Raw genomic sequence first — 17,710 nt, 5'->3', positions numbered from 1 at the left:
ATGACTCACAACTGGAGCCCCCAGTACAGATAAACAGCGCTCAGACTTTTCATCTGGTTCTGTCCTGGGCCAGCCTGGCCCATGAGCTTTCCTGAGGGGTCAAGAGATGGGAACTAGAGGCTTCCTTTTTTAAAAGACATCGGAAAGGACACAGTGTAGCTCAGTCCTAGCTCTTCCAAGAACAAAAATCATGATCTTACAACCACAGAATCATTTGGGTCTGAAGGGACTTTTAAAGATCATCCAGTTGAACCTCCCTGCCACAAGCAGGAACATTTTTCACCAGACCAGGTCTCTCAAAACCCCACCCAACCTGGCCTTGGACACTTGAGTGATGGGGCATCCACTACTTCTCTGGGCAATCTGTTCCAGTGCCTCACCATCGTCATAAAGAATTTCTTCCTTTTATTTAGCCTAAATCTACCTTCTTAGTTTAAATTCATTGCCTTTTGTTCCATGACTACAGGCCCTGGTAAAATGTCTCTCTCCTTTCTTATAAAATCCCCTGTAAGTACAGAAAGGCTGCAATAAGGTCTCCCTTGAACCTTCTCCTTGAGGAACAGACCTGAGTCTTTCTCCATAGAAGTGTTCCAGCCTTCTGATCAACTTTTGGCCCTCCTGTGGACCCTCTCCAAGAGATCTGTGGTTTGTGTTAGGGGCTCCAGAGCTGAACATTGTACTCCAGGTGGGGTTTCACAGGAGCAGAGTGGGACAGTCCCCTCTCCTGACCTGCAGGTCACATTTCTGATGCAGCCCAGCATATGTTGTCTGTATGGGCTGCGGTGGGTGCAGGTGGGTCACATCCAGTTGTTCATCCACCAGTACTCCCAAGGCCCTCTCCTCTGGGCTGCTCTGGATCTGTTCATCCCCAGCCTGAACTGATATTGAGGACTGCCCCAACACAGATGTAGGATCTTGCCCTGTTGGATTTTGTGAGGTTCACATAGGCCCACTCCTCCTCTGTATGGCATTCCTGCCCCTACTGAATCCAGGGCACCACTCAGCCTGGTGTCCTCAGCAGAATTCCTGAGCGTGACTCAGTCTCATTGTCTGTGTCCTTATTAAAGCAGTCCCAGTAAATGATCCTGAGGGACACCACTTAGTGGCCTTCCCCATTTGGATGCTGAGCCATTGACTGTAATTGGATCCCAATCCAGCCACTTCCTTATCCATCAAATAGTCCATCAATCAAATCCACCTCTCTCCAAATTAGAGGTAAGAATGTTGTGTAGGACCATGCCACAGTCAATGCAGAAGTCCAGGTGGTTGACAGGTAGCTTGCTTTCTGTTAGGTTGGAGTGGTTCATCCTGCACAGCATTTCCCAAGGATATCAGAGGTCATACCTGCATTTCAGTTTGTGCCTGGTGGGATCCCCCTTGCCAGGAGGCTCTCTGCAGGCAGAGGTCCAGCCTCCCTGGCTCTGGACTCTTCCCTGCAACTGAGAAACAAGGATCCAGCCCACAGCAGGGAAGGAGTTAAGTGCTTGACCAGCTGCTGTCTGTGAGGCACTGAATTCCTTCCCCGTGCAATCCAGCAGCCAGTGTCAGGACAGCTATATTTAGAAAGCTGATAAAGGTTTGGTGCCAACAGTTGTCCTGCCCCTCGATGAAGAAGCCTTAGGGAGAGTGAGAGGGGGGCAGCTGGTTGCTTTCCCCCCCAGTACCATTCCTTGCCGTTTTCAGTGGACTCCTTTGCCGTGCCTCCAGCAGGGACCCCCAGCGGAGCCATCTGGCACAGGGGTAAGTTCCCTTTCCTTGCTCACCCTTCTCCCTGCTCACTGCCCCGTGGGTGACCACGCGGCCGCGGCCTGAGCCCAGCTGCCAGGTCCGTGGGGGCTGTGGCTGGCTCTTACGGCACCGAGGAAAGTGTCCCTTTGCCTGGGCCAAGGCAAGTGTTGGCTGCTGTGTTTCCACGTTCCTAAATGAGCTCTGGTGCCCTGGCTCTCCCGCACCCCGGGTGAGAACAGCAGCCTCCACATAAAGGATTACAAGGACAAAGTCCCAAGCCTTCAAGCTCCTTTGGCCTTAAACTTTAGGAGCATTTCACTTTGCGGACACGAGGTCTCATGTTTCTTGCCCCTGACCCTCTTTCCAGCCTGGCTCTGGCTGCGGTACGGCTCCTTCCAGCCACCCAGTGCGGTCAGGGGAGTATAGAGTTTCTGCCCTGCCACCCCTTCCTTCCTGGCCTTCCAGCACCCTTACTCACGGGCAAAAGAGCATTGGCGCTGGCTGGGCAGCAGCCAGGGAGCGCCATGAGGCCCTGGGAATGGCAGAGCAGCCAGCGCAGTCCCTGTGGAAAGGGCTCCTCACAGGAGCAAAGTGGGGAGGCTCTTCTTCTCAAGCCCGCTGCCACTTACGCCCCGAGCCAGGGAATGACCTCCTGTGTAGCCCAGGGTAATGGCTCTCCCTCCTGCCCTGCTCCTTGCAGCGGATCCCCGGCAGGCGCCATGGCCAGCGGCAGAGATTCAGACAGCGAGCAGGCAGTGCCCGAGGAGGAGGAGGAGGACGGCTCGGCCGTGAAGGCCGTGCAGGCCCACTACCTGCGCAGCCCCTCGCCCAGCCGGTGAGTCCACAGGCACTGCCACGGCCTCCTTCCCTGCTTTCCCTTCCTTCCTCTGCTCCACACCGGCACTCGGGCCAAGCTGAGCCCGGGGATTCCCTGCTCTCCCCCAGGTGGGGTCAGTGTGCCAGCTCGGACAGAGCCTGCAGAGACAAGACTCCTGCACTAACGAATCCACCCTGCTGGGACAGTGCGCAGCAGGGATAAACTGCAGGAAGGATTGCTGTGGGCTGGTGGTGTCCCTCTTCCCTGTCTCACACACTCATAGCCCTGTGCAGAAGCGATTTCAACTCTGCAAATTCAGCTTCATCTTTGTGTCCATTTTAAGGACTTGTGGATTTATTGAATGTTGATATTAGGCTTTGCCAGGCCCAGAAAGACCAAGGGTCTTAGGGTTTGATTCAGCACTAGCTTTAGCTACAGGCTTCAGGCACTGAACAGGAGGCTGTCACAGCACAAGCAGAAATTGAGTTACCTCAAGCAAAACAAGCATGATTAGATATGTTTTCTCCTAATACAAGGAAAAATACACCCGTTTGTTCTCTTTTCCTAAAGCAGAATGCTCTACAGGGCTTTCTGTACCCTTTGAGATGCTTTAGCTGAAAGCAAGGGGTAGGGATAGGGTTTGAAAAGAACCCCAGTGTCCCTCAACAAGTAGGAGGTTATGAAATGTGTCCTGCTTACTGTGGGACATTGCAGAAAAATTAAGATTGAGTACTTCATTTAACCACATGTGTTTCAAAATTGTTTAGGAAGATCATAGAACTCACATGAAGTAAAACTATGTATTTAAAAATTACATATCGAGCTCTCTCCTACTGTTCATCAGTTGCTCAGAGTGAACAGAAACTTCTCTCCAGCTTATTCCCTTCCCTTCCCTTCCCTTCCCTTCCCTTCCCTTCCCTTCCCTTCCCTTCCCTTCCCTTCCCTTCCCTTCCCTTCCCTTCCCTTCCCTTCCCTTCCCTTCCCTTCCCTTCCCTTCCCTTCCCTTCCCTTCCCTTCCCTTCCCTTCCCTTCCCTTCCTTTTTTTTCTCCTTTTTTTCATGGCAAAACACAGTGATGAAGATGGCAAGATCCTTCCCAGCCAGAAGGGGGTCCTTGAAAGGCCCAGGCAGGGGCAGTTCTGCATTTCACAGATGCTCAGGGCAGCTACAGGTAAAATGTGTTGAGGCTGTGGTGGCAGATTATTACCAGCTGTTACCTTTTTGTTGAGCTTGGAGGCAACATTTACAGCAAAAGGAAGTGAAGGCAGAGCATAGCTGCAAATTTGTGTCAGCTCCTGTGAATGAGACTGAGACTCCCCTTGCTCATCTGGTAAACTCCTTTGAAGAACTAGAAAAGGATTACTTTCAGTCACGGTTGACAAGTGCTGGAACTCAACTAAATGACCTGGATGAGCCTGTTAAGTGGTTTCTGATGGCTGTGCCCTCTGTTTCGATTCTGGAGCCTGAAAGCAGTTGAGCTCTCCAGACACTGCTGCACCCTGACTGCATATTAATCACTCTCCCTCTCCTGCTTTAATTAAACAAAAACAAAGTGTGTTGCAAGTCTGCAGGCCTTGCATTGCCAGAGAGCTTCTGTGATGGCAGCAAACTTGTCCTAGTGATTTGTACCATCTATTTGGAAGGAAATGTAGAGGGTGTAGATCAGGGAAAAAGCTTCATAAAATATTTTGTTAAGATGATCTAACTGAGAGACTGAATTTTCTTGGATTGTATAGGTGGACCCAGAGGGAAACATACTTGTTTTTAAGGTTGTGGCCTTTTTTGTTTAACGAAAGCTTATTACACTATGTCAAATAACTCACTTCAAAGGTGTTTGTGGGTGTCACAGTGGTTTCTGACCTGCAGTTACACCACAGTGAGTGAGTGGAGAGACTGACCACAGGTTCTGAAGTGCCCAAGGTACGACGCACCGACGGAGGGATTCACGGGCTTCAGTCTCAATGCTTGCACTGCAGCTTGTGGTAACTCAAAGGATACTTGCAGGCAATTAACTGGCAGAAAGAGAAACCAACATTTTTCTACTGCAATCTCTTTTGAATTACTAAATAAATTCTAGTTAGGAGTGAGTTTATGTCTGTCATCTAAGTGAGAGTTACATGTGAGACTATTTCTTGTGATCCATGCCCCTCCAAGTCTCAAACCAGACACTGATCTTCTCTACCCAAGAACTCCTCCACCAGGCAATTTGATTGCACTCCTAAGCCCACTGCAGCTTCTCCCCATGGGACCTGTCTACATCTGCAAACATTGGATGCCAAGGCATCTCTGAAGCCTGTAGTGCCGTGCTGGAGATCGGGGTGGGAATGAGATGTGGGAGAAGAGCTGGGACTTCCCACCTACAATCAAAAAATCCTCCCTGCTCCAGTTCCCTGGTCCTATTCCCCTCTGGAATGGGTGAAGAGGGCTAAAGTCCTGGGGATGGGATTCCAGTGGAGGGCATTGGCCTAACAGGCAGTGTGGTTGGTTGGCAGGTATTCAGTGGTATCAGATGCTGATACAGAGAGCATCTTCATGGAGCCAATCCATCTGTCATCTGCTGTGGCTGCCAAACAAATCATCAGTGAAGGTAAGAGAACTATGTAAGTTACAGAGACCTGAAGCTGCACTTGTTTTGCCTTTCTCATCTACAGATCCTAAATGATAAAAAAGCCCTTATGAGAAAACCCCATCTGAGGTAGAGAAAGAAATAAAAACTTACAGAAGGTTTGGTGACTTCCTTTGAAGTTGTGCAATGAATCTGTGGCAGAATTGTGTACTGCAGGGGTAAAAGTTTGAGTGCTGGTTGCTTGCTGCAACAAATTAAATTAGAGTAGAATGGAATAGAAGAGAACAAAATGGAGTGTTTCAGTTTAAAGGGCATACATGATCATCTAAGTCCGACTATCAGGGCTGACCAAAAGTTAAATCGTATTATTAAGGCACTGTCCAGTGGTTCTTAAAGACTGTTGAGGATGGAACATTAACCACCTCCCTAGGAAGCCTATTCCACGGTTTGACTGCCCTCTCAGAGAAAAAGTGCTTCTCAATGTCCAGTCTGAATCTCCCCACACATCTGATCACTGGATACCAGGGAGAAGAGCTCAGCAGCTGCCTCTCCCCTTGCCCTCTTCAGGGAGGCGTAGGCAGCAGCTGCAGCCTGCTGGGCCTGGAATAACGGTGCCCTTAACTCCGAGCCTTTGGCCAGTGCGGGACGGAGAGGACAGTGCAGTGTGCCCTTCTCATTGCTAATCACCCTGAGGCAGTTCCTAGGTGGGCACCTGCCCACAGTGCAGACAGAACAGGCTGATGTTTCTGGGGAAAAACAGCCACAAGGCTTGTCCCAGGCACAAGTAATGATAGCTCATACATCTGCATTGTTTTTATGTGCTTTTACTTACAATGTCAGTTTATTCCAGAACTGAAGACAAAGGATGTCAGGGTAGACTCGGTGTGTCCCAGGATGCTGGAGTCTGCGCAGCAGCTGATGGTGGAAGACCTGTACAACCGAGTTAAGGAAAAGATTGATGACACCAGCTTGTTTAACACGCCGTGTGTGATGGACTTGCAGAGGGCACTTGTGAAGGACAGGCTGGAGACCCCCAGAGACGCTGTGGATGAAGTCTGGCCTAATGTCTTCATAGCAGAAAAGTGAGTGTCAGCTTTTGTCATCAAGTTGCACGAGATTCCCAGTAAAGGGTCAAATGGAACCATTGAAGGCATAACATGTATTACATGCATCTAATACCTTTCGTCCCTAGAGAGCCCTAAAGTGTTTTTCAGACTGTGCTCACAGAAATCTCTATGCACTGGAAAGTAAATACTCCTGGAATAGGATCAGCAGCTTTCCTATGCTGTTTAGATACTTCAATGGTTTAAGAGAGGAAAAAACAAATAAGCCCAAATTCCACTGTTCTGATTGGAATTTGGCTCTAAAATTGGAACTAAAGTCTTTGTTATGTAAAAGGGAGCTTAAAAGGTAATGCCAAAGCAAATGTCTAGTAAACATGGTTAGGTCTCCTGTACCATGGTTCAGCTGTCTGAGATACCTTTGTAAGAGACCAGATAGAATTAGAAGGGGATCTAGAGCAAAGCATCAATTATGGAGTGATAAAAATTGATAAATAAGTACATGGCCCGAGCCTAGGATGGCAGTATGAGTTTCAAATCAAGCTGGACTGGAAACAGAGCATATGGCTCTACAGGTGAATGCAGGCTTCTTGTTTTCTTTTCCCAGTGAGTATTGGAAAGAAATACCTGTAGAACTCTCAAAGGATGTTAAGGTCTGAGTGGTGCCTCATGCTGAATGACTAACATGGACTGGGAGTTATGTAAACCTTGTAGCATGCAGCTTTTTTCCCACCTAAAATAGGAGCACATGTTTTTTCCTTTTCTGCAGAAGCGTTGCGGTGAACAAAAGCCGTCTGAAGAGACTGGGGATCACCCACGTCCTGAATGCAGCTCATGGCACAGGTGTCTACACAGGCCCAAATTTCTACAATGGTCTCAATATCCAGTACATGGGCATTGAAGTGGATGATTTTCCAGATATGGATATCTCCAAACACTTCCGCCCAGCTGCAGAGTTCCTTGACGAAGCCCTGCTGACTTACAGAGGTAAGAGATGAAGATTGAAGTGGTTCCAGGTTGCTTGGGAATTACAGGGAGAAACCTTACCCTGATAAACAGCTGATACGCCACATTTGTAATGGGGTAGAAGGCAGAGCCTTTGCCCTCTGCATGCAGCTACGGTGAACACCTCCTGCCCGTTTCTGCCCAGCCTCATTCAAAACAGGAGGGAGCAAACTGGTAAGGGCAGGCAGCCCAGCAGCCCCATGGCTTCAGGTTCAAAGTGGCTGCACGTTAGCTCCTGCAGCTGCTTTGAAAGGACCTGGCTATAGCAGAGTAGAATCCCTGCTCTAATACATTTTTAAAAAAATACTGGTACTCTATAATACTGTATATAGAGAGAGGTAGGCATATTCCTGTAGCCTGCACGTTTCAGTTTTGCCATGATGCAAAAAAATCAGACTGATTTACTAGAACAACCCAAGTGGCTGAGTTGAACCTTTGGGTGTCTACACCCGTGCTGCTGTCGGATTTTCTGGACTTCAATTCCATGGCAACTGTTATTCTGTGGACCTCCAGTGCACTTTGGTCATTTTGTTGCAAATTCTGTGGACAGTTAGAAATATCTTTTTGCAGTTCAGCATTGAAAGAAGGACCAGGATCTGTGATATCACTGGTATTCTTCATATAAATTGTCAATTAATCTAATTTCTGTAGAGAGGCAACAGATTACTTCCTAGCAGTAGTGACAGTAAGAGAAGTGTGAAGTTTTGATCGTATACAGAGCCAGTTTTAGTAGCTCAACAACACGAGGAGGATGCACTGAGGCAGAGGAGCCTTGAAAGAAATGAAAGGAAGGAGATCTCCCCCTCTTGGTGAGGTATTAGATTGGCTTTGCTGGCTGGTAAAACACTTGGAAGGCAACCAAGACTTTACAGCTAATAAAGGCATAAAAGAGATTTCAGGATTGTAGGAAGAGTTCATTAGGTAAACCTCTCGTGGTAACATAGTGGCAGTCGGCAAGGTGGTGCTTAAATTTGCTTCATTAAGTTTCAGTGCAAACAGATTGATTAAACTGGAGTTTATCACACATTTAGAAAAAGTAATTTCAGTTGTTTGCAAGCAAGCAAAGCCTCATTTACATGCTCTTCGTATTTACAAGCTTCTCTTTAGCTGCAATTTGCCATACAAGTAACTTAAACCCCAAACAATTTGTCTGTGTCAAAGCTTGATTTTCTGCAAGAGGTAGTAAATACTATAAAATATAGCAGATCCTCAGCTTTGATTCTTGTTCATACAGTTACTGGTGTAGGACAGTGGGTCCTAGTAGTTTGAAGCAGCTGGATCGGTCTGTCAGTCAAAATCAGCTCTTTTCTGATAGCTGCTTGGTTCTGTTCTTGTAAGATATAATAGGACTTTGGCCTCCAGCCAGTCTTCAATGTAATTGTTTGAGGGTACCTTGCAAAACTGATCTAGATTCTGGCAAAAATACAATCAAATTAATGTAAAATTGTTATTTAAGCCCTATAATGTCCCTTATAGAAAAAATAAATTACTTTCTTATCCTCCCAATACCTTCCTGGAGGCTAATGCTAATATCTCACTTTTTACATACTGAGAAAAAAGCATGGAAAGCTTAAATGTCTGACCCTATGTCAGCCAGCAAGTCAAGAATGTCTCACTTGCCTTCCTAATACCTATTATAAGCTTTTTGACTATTTCAGTAAGTGAAGTGTGTAGGTGAAAATACAAATACTATTTAGATTGTTTGGAAATGTGCCTGCCCACAGTTTTTGAAACGGATGTGTTTTATTTGTATGTATCCAGATTTTTATTAAGGTAAAGCTAGCAGATTTTTAGTATTGGTTTCAGTCACTGAAACATATAATCGGTGTCATTTTTAACACTGGTCAGAGAACGCTTTTGTGCTACATACCAGAGCATCCTATCTGTTGTTGGAAATAGCTGATTGCTCTCATATTCACTCTCTATAGGCAGAATCCTTGTCAGCAGTGAGATGGGGATTAGCCGTTCGGCTGTGCTGGTGGCTGCCTACCTGATGATCTACCACCACATGACCATTCTGGAGGCTCTGATGACCCTGAGGAAGAAACGTGCCATCTACCCCAACGACGGCTTCCTGAAGCAGCTGCGGGAGCTCAATGAGCAGCTGTTGGAGGAGCGAGAGCTGGAGCGTTCTGGAGATGAGGACGTCACTCCGAGCCAAAGTCCTCTTGCCTGTCCAGGGACTTCTTCACGGCTGTCTGGAGCTGGGGACTCAGGGAGCATCAAGGGAGCCAAAGCTCACTCCATCACAGTAGAGGAAGAGGATGCCAGCAGCATTCTGGGTAGTTTTATGAGCTCTTCATCAGTGGAAAAAACTAGCTGGGTTTCCAAACACTCCACCCTGATCACTGAGGAGGAAGAGGAACAATTGTATGAGGAATGGAGGAGGAAACAAGGCCTATCTACAAAGGAAACAGGAGTTCACCATGAGAGGAGAACATCTCCAAAGCATCCGGATCAGGAAGAGGAACAATCTGATGAGGATGTGGAACAGAGGATCCATGACTGGCAGCGCAGAAATGAGAAATACCAGATGGCAGATACAGCCAGGGAGGAGGATGGTGAATGTAGCATGGGAGGAAGACCTTACCCATCTGGTGAATTCAGTGATGTTGAGAGTGTGAGCAGCTTTGAGATCCGAACCCTAAAAAAACAGCTGGAAGCCAGTAGCTTTCGCAGGATGAGGAGGAGCCGCACAGGCTCCGTGTCTTCTGAGAGCACTTGGGACATGTGGAATCAGAGACTTCTGGAGATTGAAAAAGAAGCTGCTCAGAGGTATCATTCTAGGAATAAAACTTGTGGGGAGAGACAATCCCCAGAAACGGGGAGAAAGGAGAGGGATGTGGATGAGGAGAGCGTGTTTTCAGACTCCTCCTGTAGCTCCTTCTACAATTTCTGCCAAAAGAACAAGGACAAGTTGACTCCTCTAGAAAGGTGGAAGGTCAAGAGGATCCAGTTTGGCTTTCACAAGAAGGATTTAGAGCCATCATCTGCACCAACTCCAGCAGAAGATGGCAGCCAGGCAGGTCAGGAGGAAACCGAAGGGAAGAGTTTGTCAGATATTGATCTGACTGCTTACCAGGCTTGGAAAATGAAGCGGCAGAAGAAGGTGGGCAGTGAAAGCAGCAAGGAGGAATTCGTGGAGTTTGCCAAAACTGAGGATTCTGCTTCAGCTAAAAAGAAGCAGAGGCGTGTAGAGCTACTTGAACGTTCAAAGAAAATTTTAGAAGAAAGCCAGTCCCTGTGCAGCTGGGAGACAGAGAGCACAATGAGTGGGAGTATTCCCCTGTCAGCTTTCTGGCCTTCAGCGCCTTCTGCAAGCGGTGCCGACGACGCATCTTCTGCCCTGAGCATGCAGACAAATCATTCATCTTTGTCGCAGGCCAGGAGCTGCACAGGAGCAACACAGCAGCAGATGCCAAATGTACCCCTTCCCAATCTCCCAGTTGGCCCAGGTGACACAATATCCATGGCAAGCATTCAGAACTGGATCGCTAACGTGGTCAGTGAAACCATTGCTCAAAAGCAAAATGAGATCCTGATGCTGTCCCGCCCATCGTCTGCCATGGCCTCCCTGTCAGGAGACCTTGGCAGGCGTGCAGATGATGACAAGGTTTCTCTTCTCAGTGCTCAGAGTGGCTCATCCCTCGCTGCCTCTCAGCTCCACCAGCAGGACCTGCGCAGGGCTGAGTCTCAGTCTGTGCTGTCTTGCAACACCTCTGTGAGCGCAAGGACAGAAGGCACCACTTCAAACGCGAAGACGACCCAGACAAGCAAACCACTGTACAGCCTCTTCGCTGATGATGTTGACCTAAAGAAACTCAGGAGGAGGGAGAAGGAGATGCAAATGGAAATGAGAGAAAAAATGTCAGACTATCAAATTGAAAAGGTGATCAGAGACAATAAACGCAGTACTTTATTTAAAAAAAAGGTGACCAAAGCAGAGGAAGATGAAACAGAAGATGACAAAGAGAGTACAGCAATCAGCCACAGGCGTCCCTTGCAAGCAGATTTTGACAGAACTGATGCAGTCTTTGATCTGTCCAGTCAACCTGCAACCTCAGGTGCACTGAAGTCAGAGATAGATACTGATATTACGAAGTGGCTCAACAGCCTGAAAGCAGAAAGAGAACCACCGTCATATTATGATCAGACTGAGAAAGCTAGAGAGAAATATCAGAGCAGATCATCCAAAGTTAGACAGATGGATTCTGAGACATCCAGTTACAGATTCTGCAGATCCCAAAGAAAAGAGCTAGACAGCTGTTCTTCCTACGAGTCAGCAGGAGATTCACTGAGAGCCACGTCAAGATTTTCCTCTGCTTCTGCGAAAGAGGACAAAAAGATGTACAAGTTCACAAGGTCCAGGGTCAGTGAGACAAGTTCCAGAGGAAACAGCCCAGACGTGCATGTTTTCAGCCAGTCACCTGAACCACCCTTTGACTCTGAATCCCCTGAACCATCTACACAGAGCCGAGTTAGAGCTCATCACGTGGAGGCATGTGAAGAGGAGGCCAGGTCAGACGTGTCAGAATGTGGAGCAAAGAGAAAGTTCACCCAGAGCTTTTCGAAGTCTGAAGAAGATGGAAAGAAGGAGGCAAAAGTGGAGCAAAGTGAAGAAAGGTTTGCCTCTAGGCAGGTCTCTCAGTACAGGCGAAGCACGCGTAAAGAAGAGGAGGAAGAGATGGATGATGATGCCATTATTGCTGCTTGGAGAAGCCGGCTAGAAGAAACTACAGCAAAGCTCCAGCGGAGAAGGGAAGAGTGACCAAGATCAGACTACAGGAACACAAGCAGAGCCACAGAGTCCCTGAATCACTCACTCATCATTATATTTTTGATAATCCTTTGTGGTTTGTAGGGCATTTCCTGCAGATAGTTCTCTTCTTAATCAAAAGCGATGAAGGGAAGAGGTCAAGTTCTGCAAGTGTTTGTGGCTTGTCAGAAAGGAGATGCTGGTATTAAATGATCAATGTAGGTAGGAACACAATGTTAGAAGCCATTAGGAGCCAGACAATGTTTCAGCAGCAAAAAGCAGGTGACGGTGACACCTCAAGTCAAAAGACCAATCACATCCCATTTTGGTTATTTCAATTTCCTAGTGCCGTTAAAGACTGGGCATGTTTTTTCTATGATCTTTTTGATCATAAATGGAAGAAGCCAACAGCCTTTTCTAGGAACTTAAAGAATGTTTTTCGCTTAATCAGTTTTACTTTATACGACTGAGAAGATATTACCAGGTAGGCTCCATTTTCTGCACCAGCCTTACGAATGTCTAGAGAAATAAGACAGTCCATGGGAATACATGTTCTGTTTTACTTTACTAAGTAGCAGAAGTGAAGTGGAATTCTAGAAAAATGAAGACACCGCCAGTTTAGAAGTTCAGTGCGGTAGTGAATGTATTCATTGTTTTCTATTAGATGGAGTCGTCTCTGTCGTTCCTGCTAACAACTTCAGGTCAACAAAGGGAAAATGCAGTAGTATTAACAGCCATCCAAAAGTCATGTTTTGATGTAGTTAAAGAGATAGAGTTAGGATGTGTTAGTGTAGGCTGGGTTTCTGAGTATTGACTTCACTTTGATTTATGTATGCAGCTCAGCTAAGTTGGTGCTTTTGTGTTTATAGTAAGATTAATTTTCAATGTGATTGCCTTGAAAGAAAAGAGCAGTACACAGACTGACCTCATAATAAAATTGTTTCATTAGACCATGGGTGTAAGACATCTTGCACCTAAGGAGAAATGGTGTGTCTGTGGAGGTGGCACCTGGAAGTTTGTTTTTAGGAGGCGGTGGTAGGTTCAAACGGCATCTTACAGTTAAAGTGTTCTTAGTATCCTGAGCTAGAGAGGAAGAGGCCCAGCCTCCATGGTAACTGAGTATTCCAGCTTAAGAGCCTCGGGTCTTCCCATGCCCCGCAGAGCCTTGTGAGCTTGTGTGACACAACCCACCAGCTTGCCACAGCATCACTTGTGTGTCTTTCCACACCACAGCACCCAACCCTCACCAGTCAACATCCTCCACCTCTCTCTTACAAGCACATAGGCTGGTTTCTATTGACTTTGACTCTGGAATTATCAGTTCCCTCTTCTGTACAGACTGTATTTTGAACCAACAAAGCCCTCTGGCAGAGCTGAATCTAAAACAACAATGGAGGGATGATGCAGTAGCGCTCTTTCACAGGAAGTTTGTCTTTTTCTTGTAATCTCTTCTCCCTCCCACTGTGATGCTTAGAGCTCACCATTACCATTATGCTAGTACCTCTCCCTATTTTAATTGTGTAATACAAACAGCAAGCTCCACAGGGCAAGGGCCTGCTCTTTGTCCCTGTCTGTATGGCGCTACACACATCAGCAATGCTATCTAAATAATGGTTACTGATAACAAAATGCAGCTGGCAATTTTCCTAAACTTAGAATCATTTCTCTCAACTATAACTCTCTGATCAGACATTATCCCTGCTTCTCTGAAGATAAAGATGATTCTTTCTGACAGCCAGGACTGGGGTAAATAATAGCTACTTATTGTCAGGTGAATGGAGTCTCACAATCAGGTGATTAACCAGTAACAAAGGTAGAAAAAATAAGAGAAATAACTTCCTTGTGCGGATTGTTTTGGGGTTTTTTTTAGTAAACTCAGATTACATTTCTGAAATACATAAGGAACATAGTCGTCTTAATGTTTCAGGCACACAGAGATGCTCCAAGGTTTATAATGCTCTTCTACTATAAAATAATATATAGTACAATGCATCCCTTGTTTCTGCATATTTCTGTGTGCTGTGATTTTTAAAGTAGTGAATTTCCAGACCTTCAGCCACATTCTGAGAATTTATACTGAATTTCTGCAGTGTGTGTTAGGATAGGCATTTTTCCCTTTCCTTCATCCCTGCTAAAGTTGCTCTGCAGAAAGCAGCTCTGCATAGACATATTTGGAGCTTGCTTTAATTTCATCCTAGAAAAGGTCTTAAGTTTCGATGGATCAAAGTGGAAGTGTGCAATACCTTCTGGCACTGAATTTACTTTTTTTTATCAAAGGCTGATTGCCCTCTGAAAAATCCCTCTCCTGCTTCCTGTGCCTGGATGTTCCCAGCAGACAAGCCTGTCCTCTGCAGTACTGTAGGGGGCATCTCGCACTGTAAAAGACAAGCAGTAGATGATGTAGTAATTGGTTTCATTTTGCACTGTACAGCACAGCCTTTGTTTGGGCAGCATTTTGATTTAAACACTAATCTAGGTCTGCTGCACAAATAAATTATTCAAGACCAAGGGGCAGAATATGGTTCTGTAACAAGTCTGAGCCAGACCGTCCTGATAGTGAGTTTTGACCCTTGTGAGAAAGGGTTAAGTGGGTTCTGCTGACTCATTGGGGTAGGTGGCTTATTAGTTCACTTGTGTAAAAGGGAGATAAAAATGGTTTGATGGGGAGAGGCCATCTAAGATGCTGGCTGAGCAGCCATGAGGGAGAAGCCTTAGAAATAGCTGAACTTTATTTTCTTATTGCTTATATCCTTGTTAATAAAGCCAAACCCCCAAAGCAATAAGGGGGTGGGGATCATTTTGGACACCGTGCAGTATATGGCCAGTGCTTGAAAGCAAGATGGGAAAGGCTCCAGCTCACAGGTATAAATTACATGAAACAGTGACATAAAGACCTTGCATGGTGAAAATATTAAAGCATTCAGTCATAAGACCAATAACCAGGAGAGACAGAAATGGAGGGGTTGAAGGCAGGCTAGAAAGCCAGGTTTTAAGATGAGAATTTAGAAGGAGATAAGGAATTGCTGAAAGGGGAGAGGTCTGCACAGATTGTTTCAGGTGACCAGAGCTGCAGAGTGAATGGTTTTTCAGCAGTGACACCAGTCTGACAGTAGATTAAAAGAGTAAATAAGTACCCAAATTTATCTAAGAAGGATTTTTCAGCAAGGATGCACTGGGACTGATATTTTTTTCTCCCTCTCAGTTTGCTGCTGTAGGCAGGAGGGGGTTTTTGGCATTGTATAGTGGAAGGTGAAAGTGCAAGGAGCATCCATACGGTCAGTTAAGAATATAAACACAAGAACATAAGAAAAGCTGTATGGGGTCAGACTAAAGGTCCATCTGGCTCAATATCCTGTCTCTGATAGAGAACAACAGCGAATACCTAGGGAAGAATATATACAGTGATAAAAGTGTTATTTCCCCAGCATGATCTTCCAGCTTCTAATCATTTGCAACTCAAAGACTTCCTAAGCCAGGTGTGATATTTTTGTATTTAATAGCCCTTAATAGATTTTCCTTCTGTGGAATTGCCTAGTAATTTTTGAGTTATAACCATTATAGGCTCATACCCACTAGCCTCTGTGATGTCTTGTAGCGAGAAGTCCCACAAGTTACTGTACACAAAATGCTAAGCCATCTTCTTTCTGCCTGTTCTGAACCCTCTGCCCACTAGCCCTCAATGCCAGTGTAGTATCTGTTTAGTACCTACATGTCCCACGGGATTTGACCCCCCGCTTCTGTCATTCTGTCCCATCCTTAGCTCTCTGGTTTTCCACCTTTTTACTTATTCTTCATATAGGGGCAGCCCCATGTCTCTTCATTACCCTGGCCATTCTTTTCTGAATCCTTTCTAGTTCTTCTTTGTCATGCTTGAGATGAGGGACCAAATCCTCATGCAGTATCCAGGGTGCAGCTGTGCCAGGGATTTATCCTATGGCATGTTGACCTTTTCTTCTCTTTTCTGTTCCTTCCCTACTGGCTCCTAACAGCCTCCACGTCTCTTTGGCTGTTGCTGAGCACCAGAGTGATGTTTTCTTAGAACTGTTTATTATATATACCAAATCTTGTTGGATGGCAATCGTCAGCTCTGAGATCATCATTTTATATGCTAACTTTTCTTATTTGTAATGTTTTACATTTATTTGACTTGAATTTCATCTGCCGTCTTAGTTCTCAGTCTCTCTGTCGCATTCAGTCCTTCTGCATTTTTCCACAGCCATCCTCCCATTTCTACTACTGTTTCCTTAATGTCCTTTGAACAAGGTAGAAACTCAGAGGATGTGGGAAGCAAAGAAGTTAAGGAGGGATAGATGAGAGAGAAAACCATTTGATGCTGGTCTGCTTGAAGTAAGAAATAAGAACGTGATGAAAGTCAGAGAGCTATGGGATAAATGTTCAAAAAGAGATCTGAAGACAATAGGCAAATTAAGAAGGGGACCTACAGTGGTCAGAGACAGGAAGATACGAATGTAAGCCAAAGAGGCTAACGCAAAATATTAATTTGTTTAGATGTATCGAAGTCCGGGAAAAGGTTAGGAGGCAACATCTGTGGGAAGAAAGGAAATTTAAAGAAGTTACAGGTCTGTGAGAAATCTGAAGCGGACTGGGAGAAATGGAAAGAGTGAGAGACATTAGTGGGACACTGATGATAAAATTACATTGGGGCTGGATTGGGAATTCACTGTGGCACAAGCAAGTTTGAAGGAAGCGGAAATATGCCAGAAATATGTTATTTTTACTGTAAGAGCTGCATTTTGCATTATAATACTGATAGCTGTGGGGCCGTGGCCCATTTCTCCCATCTAGGAATTTCAGGACAATGTGATTTATTGCGTGCAGCACTAGCTTAGACTGGATAATTTTAAAAGGAGTTTAGCACCATTTCCTTCCTTTACAGCTCCTTGAGAAATGCTTACACATTAGCTGTGGTGGAGAGCTAGGTGAATTATGAGACAAAAAGTTTTATTTGGGGAGGTTATGTTGCATTGCCTGCCTTTCCTTAAAGGGTGTAGCTGGAATACATTCAGTATAGACGCTATAATGTGAAAGCACAATATCCATGACCTTCCTAAATTTATAGACAATCCAACAAAGGTACTGAAAGCATGTGATTAATATAGTCTTGGGCTTGGAAACAGACACTGCATACTCATGTAATCCAGCAAAATCTCTTTGAGAGCTACCTACCTATTCTCTGGAATTCCACTTGTCATGTAGAAAAATGAAAGTGGGTCAAATCTCCGGCCATTCTAATTGTGAAGAAAACTTCCAGAATGGGAAGTATGTGTAACAAATCAACTGTTCTCTAGAGAGGTGAGAGAGTAGGTCTAAATGGTGTGTGAATTGCCCCAGTCATTTCAGCAAGATTCTGACTTATTTGCCCAGAAGCAATAATTTAAATACCAATAATATTTGTCATCCTGTACTTCATGTAATAAATTGAGAAAAGTTCAAATTGCATGTATTTAGGTTGTGTATTGGCAATACTAGCCTAATCTGCTTGAATGAACACCATCATTGTGGTTGGTTTTGTTGTTTTCTGGGTTGTTGTTTTTTGTGTTGTTTTGTTGTTGTTGTTTTGTTTTTGCATAGGCTGCCTTTTGTTCTTTGGTACATTTCAACATATTCAGGAGCTGATTTCATGTTGTTTCTACCTGTCCTCCTGTTACAACCACTCAGTAGCATCTGAGCTTGATGTTTTCCTGTGGTTGCTGTTCCTCTGCCACAGGGTGCACACACATATACAAAAACACACACAGATATAAAAAGAAAACATTA

At 45.4% G+C, this 17,710-nt stretch overlaps 1 protein-coding gene across 2 annotated transcripts; it reads left to right on the top strand.

The window, feature by feature from the left end:
• The first annotated feature begins 1,593 nt into the window (after positions 1-1,593).
• On the top strand, positions 1,594-17,396 carry STYXL2 (serine/threonine/tyrosine interacting like 2). 2 transcript variants are annotated; one of them, XM_040055381.2, is made up of 6 exons: positions 1,594-1,740; positions 2,429-2,563; positions 5,037-5,131; positions 5,961-6,192; positions 6,941-7,158; positions 9,105-17,396. In XM_040055381.2, exons 2-6 carry the CDS (start codon positions 2,448-2,450, stop codon positions 11,942-11,944), a joined length of 3,501 nt encoding a protein of 1,166 aa, XP_039911315.1. In that variant the 5' UTR covers positions 1,594-1,740; positions 2,429-2,447; the 3' UTR covers positions 11,945-17,396. The 2 variants fall into 2 exon arrangements, with proteins under 2 accessions (XP_039911315.1, XP_058275324.1); XM_058419341.1 differs by lacking the exon at positions 2,429-2,563 and having other exon boundaries at positions 1,606-1,740.
• Positions 17,397-17,710: the final 314 nt, after the last annotated feature.

The sequence above is a fragment of the Hirundo rustica genome, chromosome 2 (assembly GCF_015227805.2).
Source record: "Hirundo rustica isolate bHirRus1 chromosome 2, bHirRus1.pri.v3, whole genome shotgun sequence".
Classification (NCBI taxonomy): domain Eukaryota; kingdom Metazoa; phylum Chordata; class Aves; order Passeriformes; family Hirundinidae; genus Hirundo; species Hirundo rustica.
Note: the sequence above shows the minus strand (reverse complement) of the source record. Positions and strands in the feature narration are given on the sequence as shown.

Bases quoted from the DNA above. Each gene is read 5' to 3' on its own strand.
- STYXL2 (XM_040055381.2), top strand. From the start codon at position 2,448: ATGGCCAGCGGCAGAGATTCAGACAGCGAGCAGGCAGTGCCCGAGGAG. The intron at 5,132-5,960 runs GTAAGAGAACTA...AGTTTATTCCAG, and splicing joins CAAACAAATCATCAGTGAAG to AACTGAAGACAAAGGATGTC. The intron at 6,193-6,940 runs GTGAGTGTCAGC...CCTTTTCTGCAG, and splicing joins AATGTCTTCATAGCAGAAAA to AAGCGTTGCGGTGAACAAAA.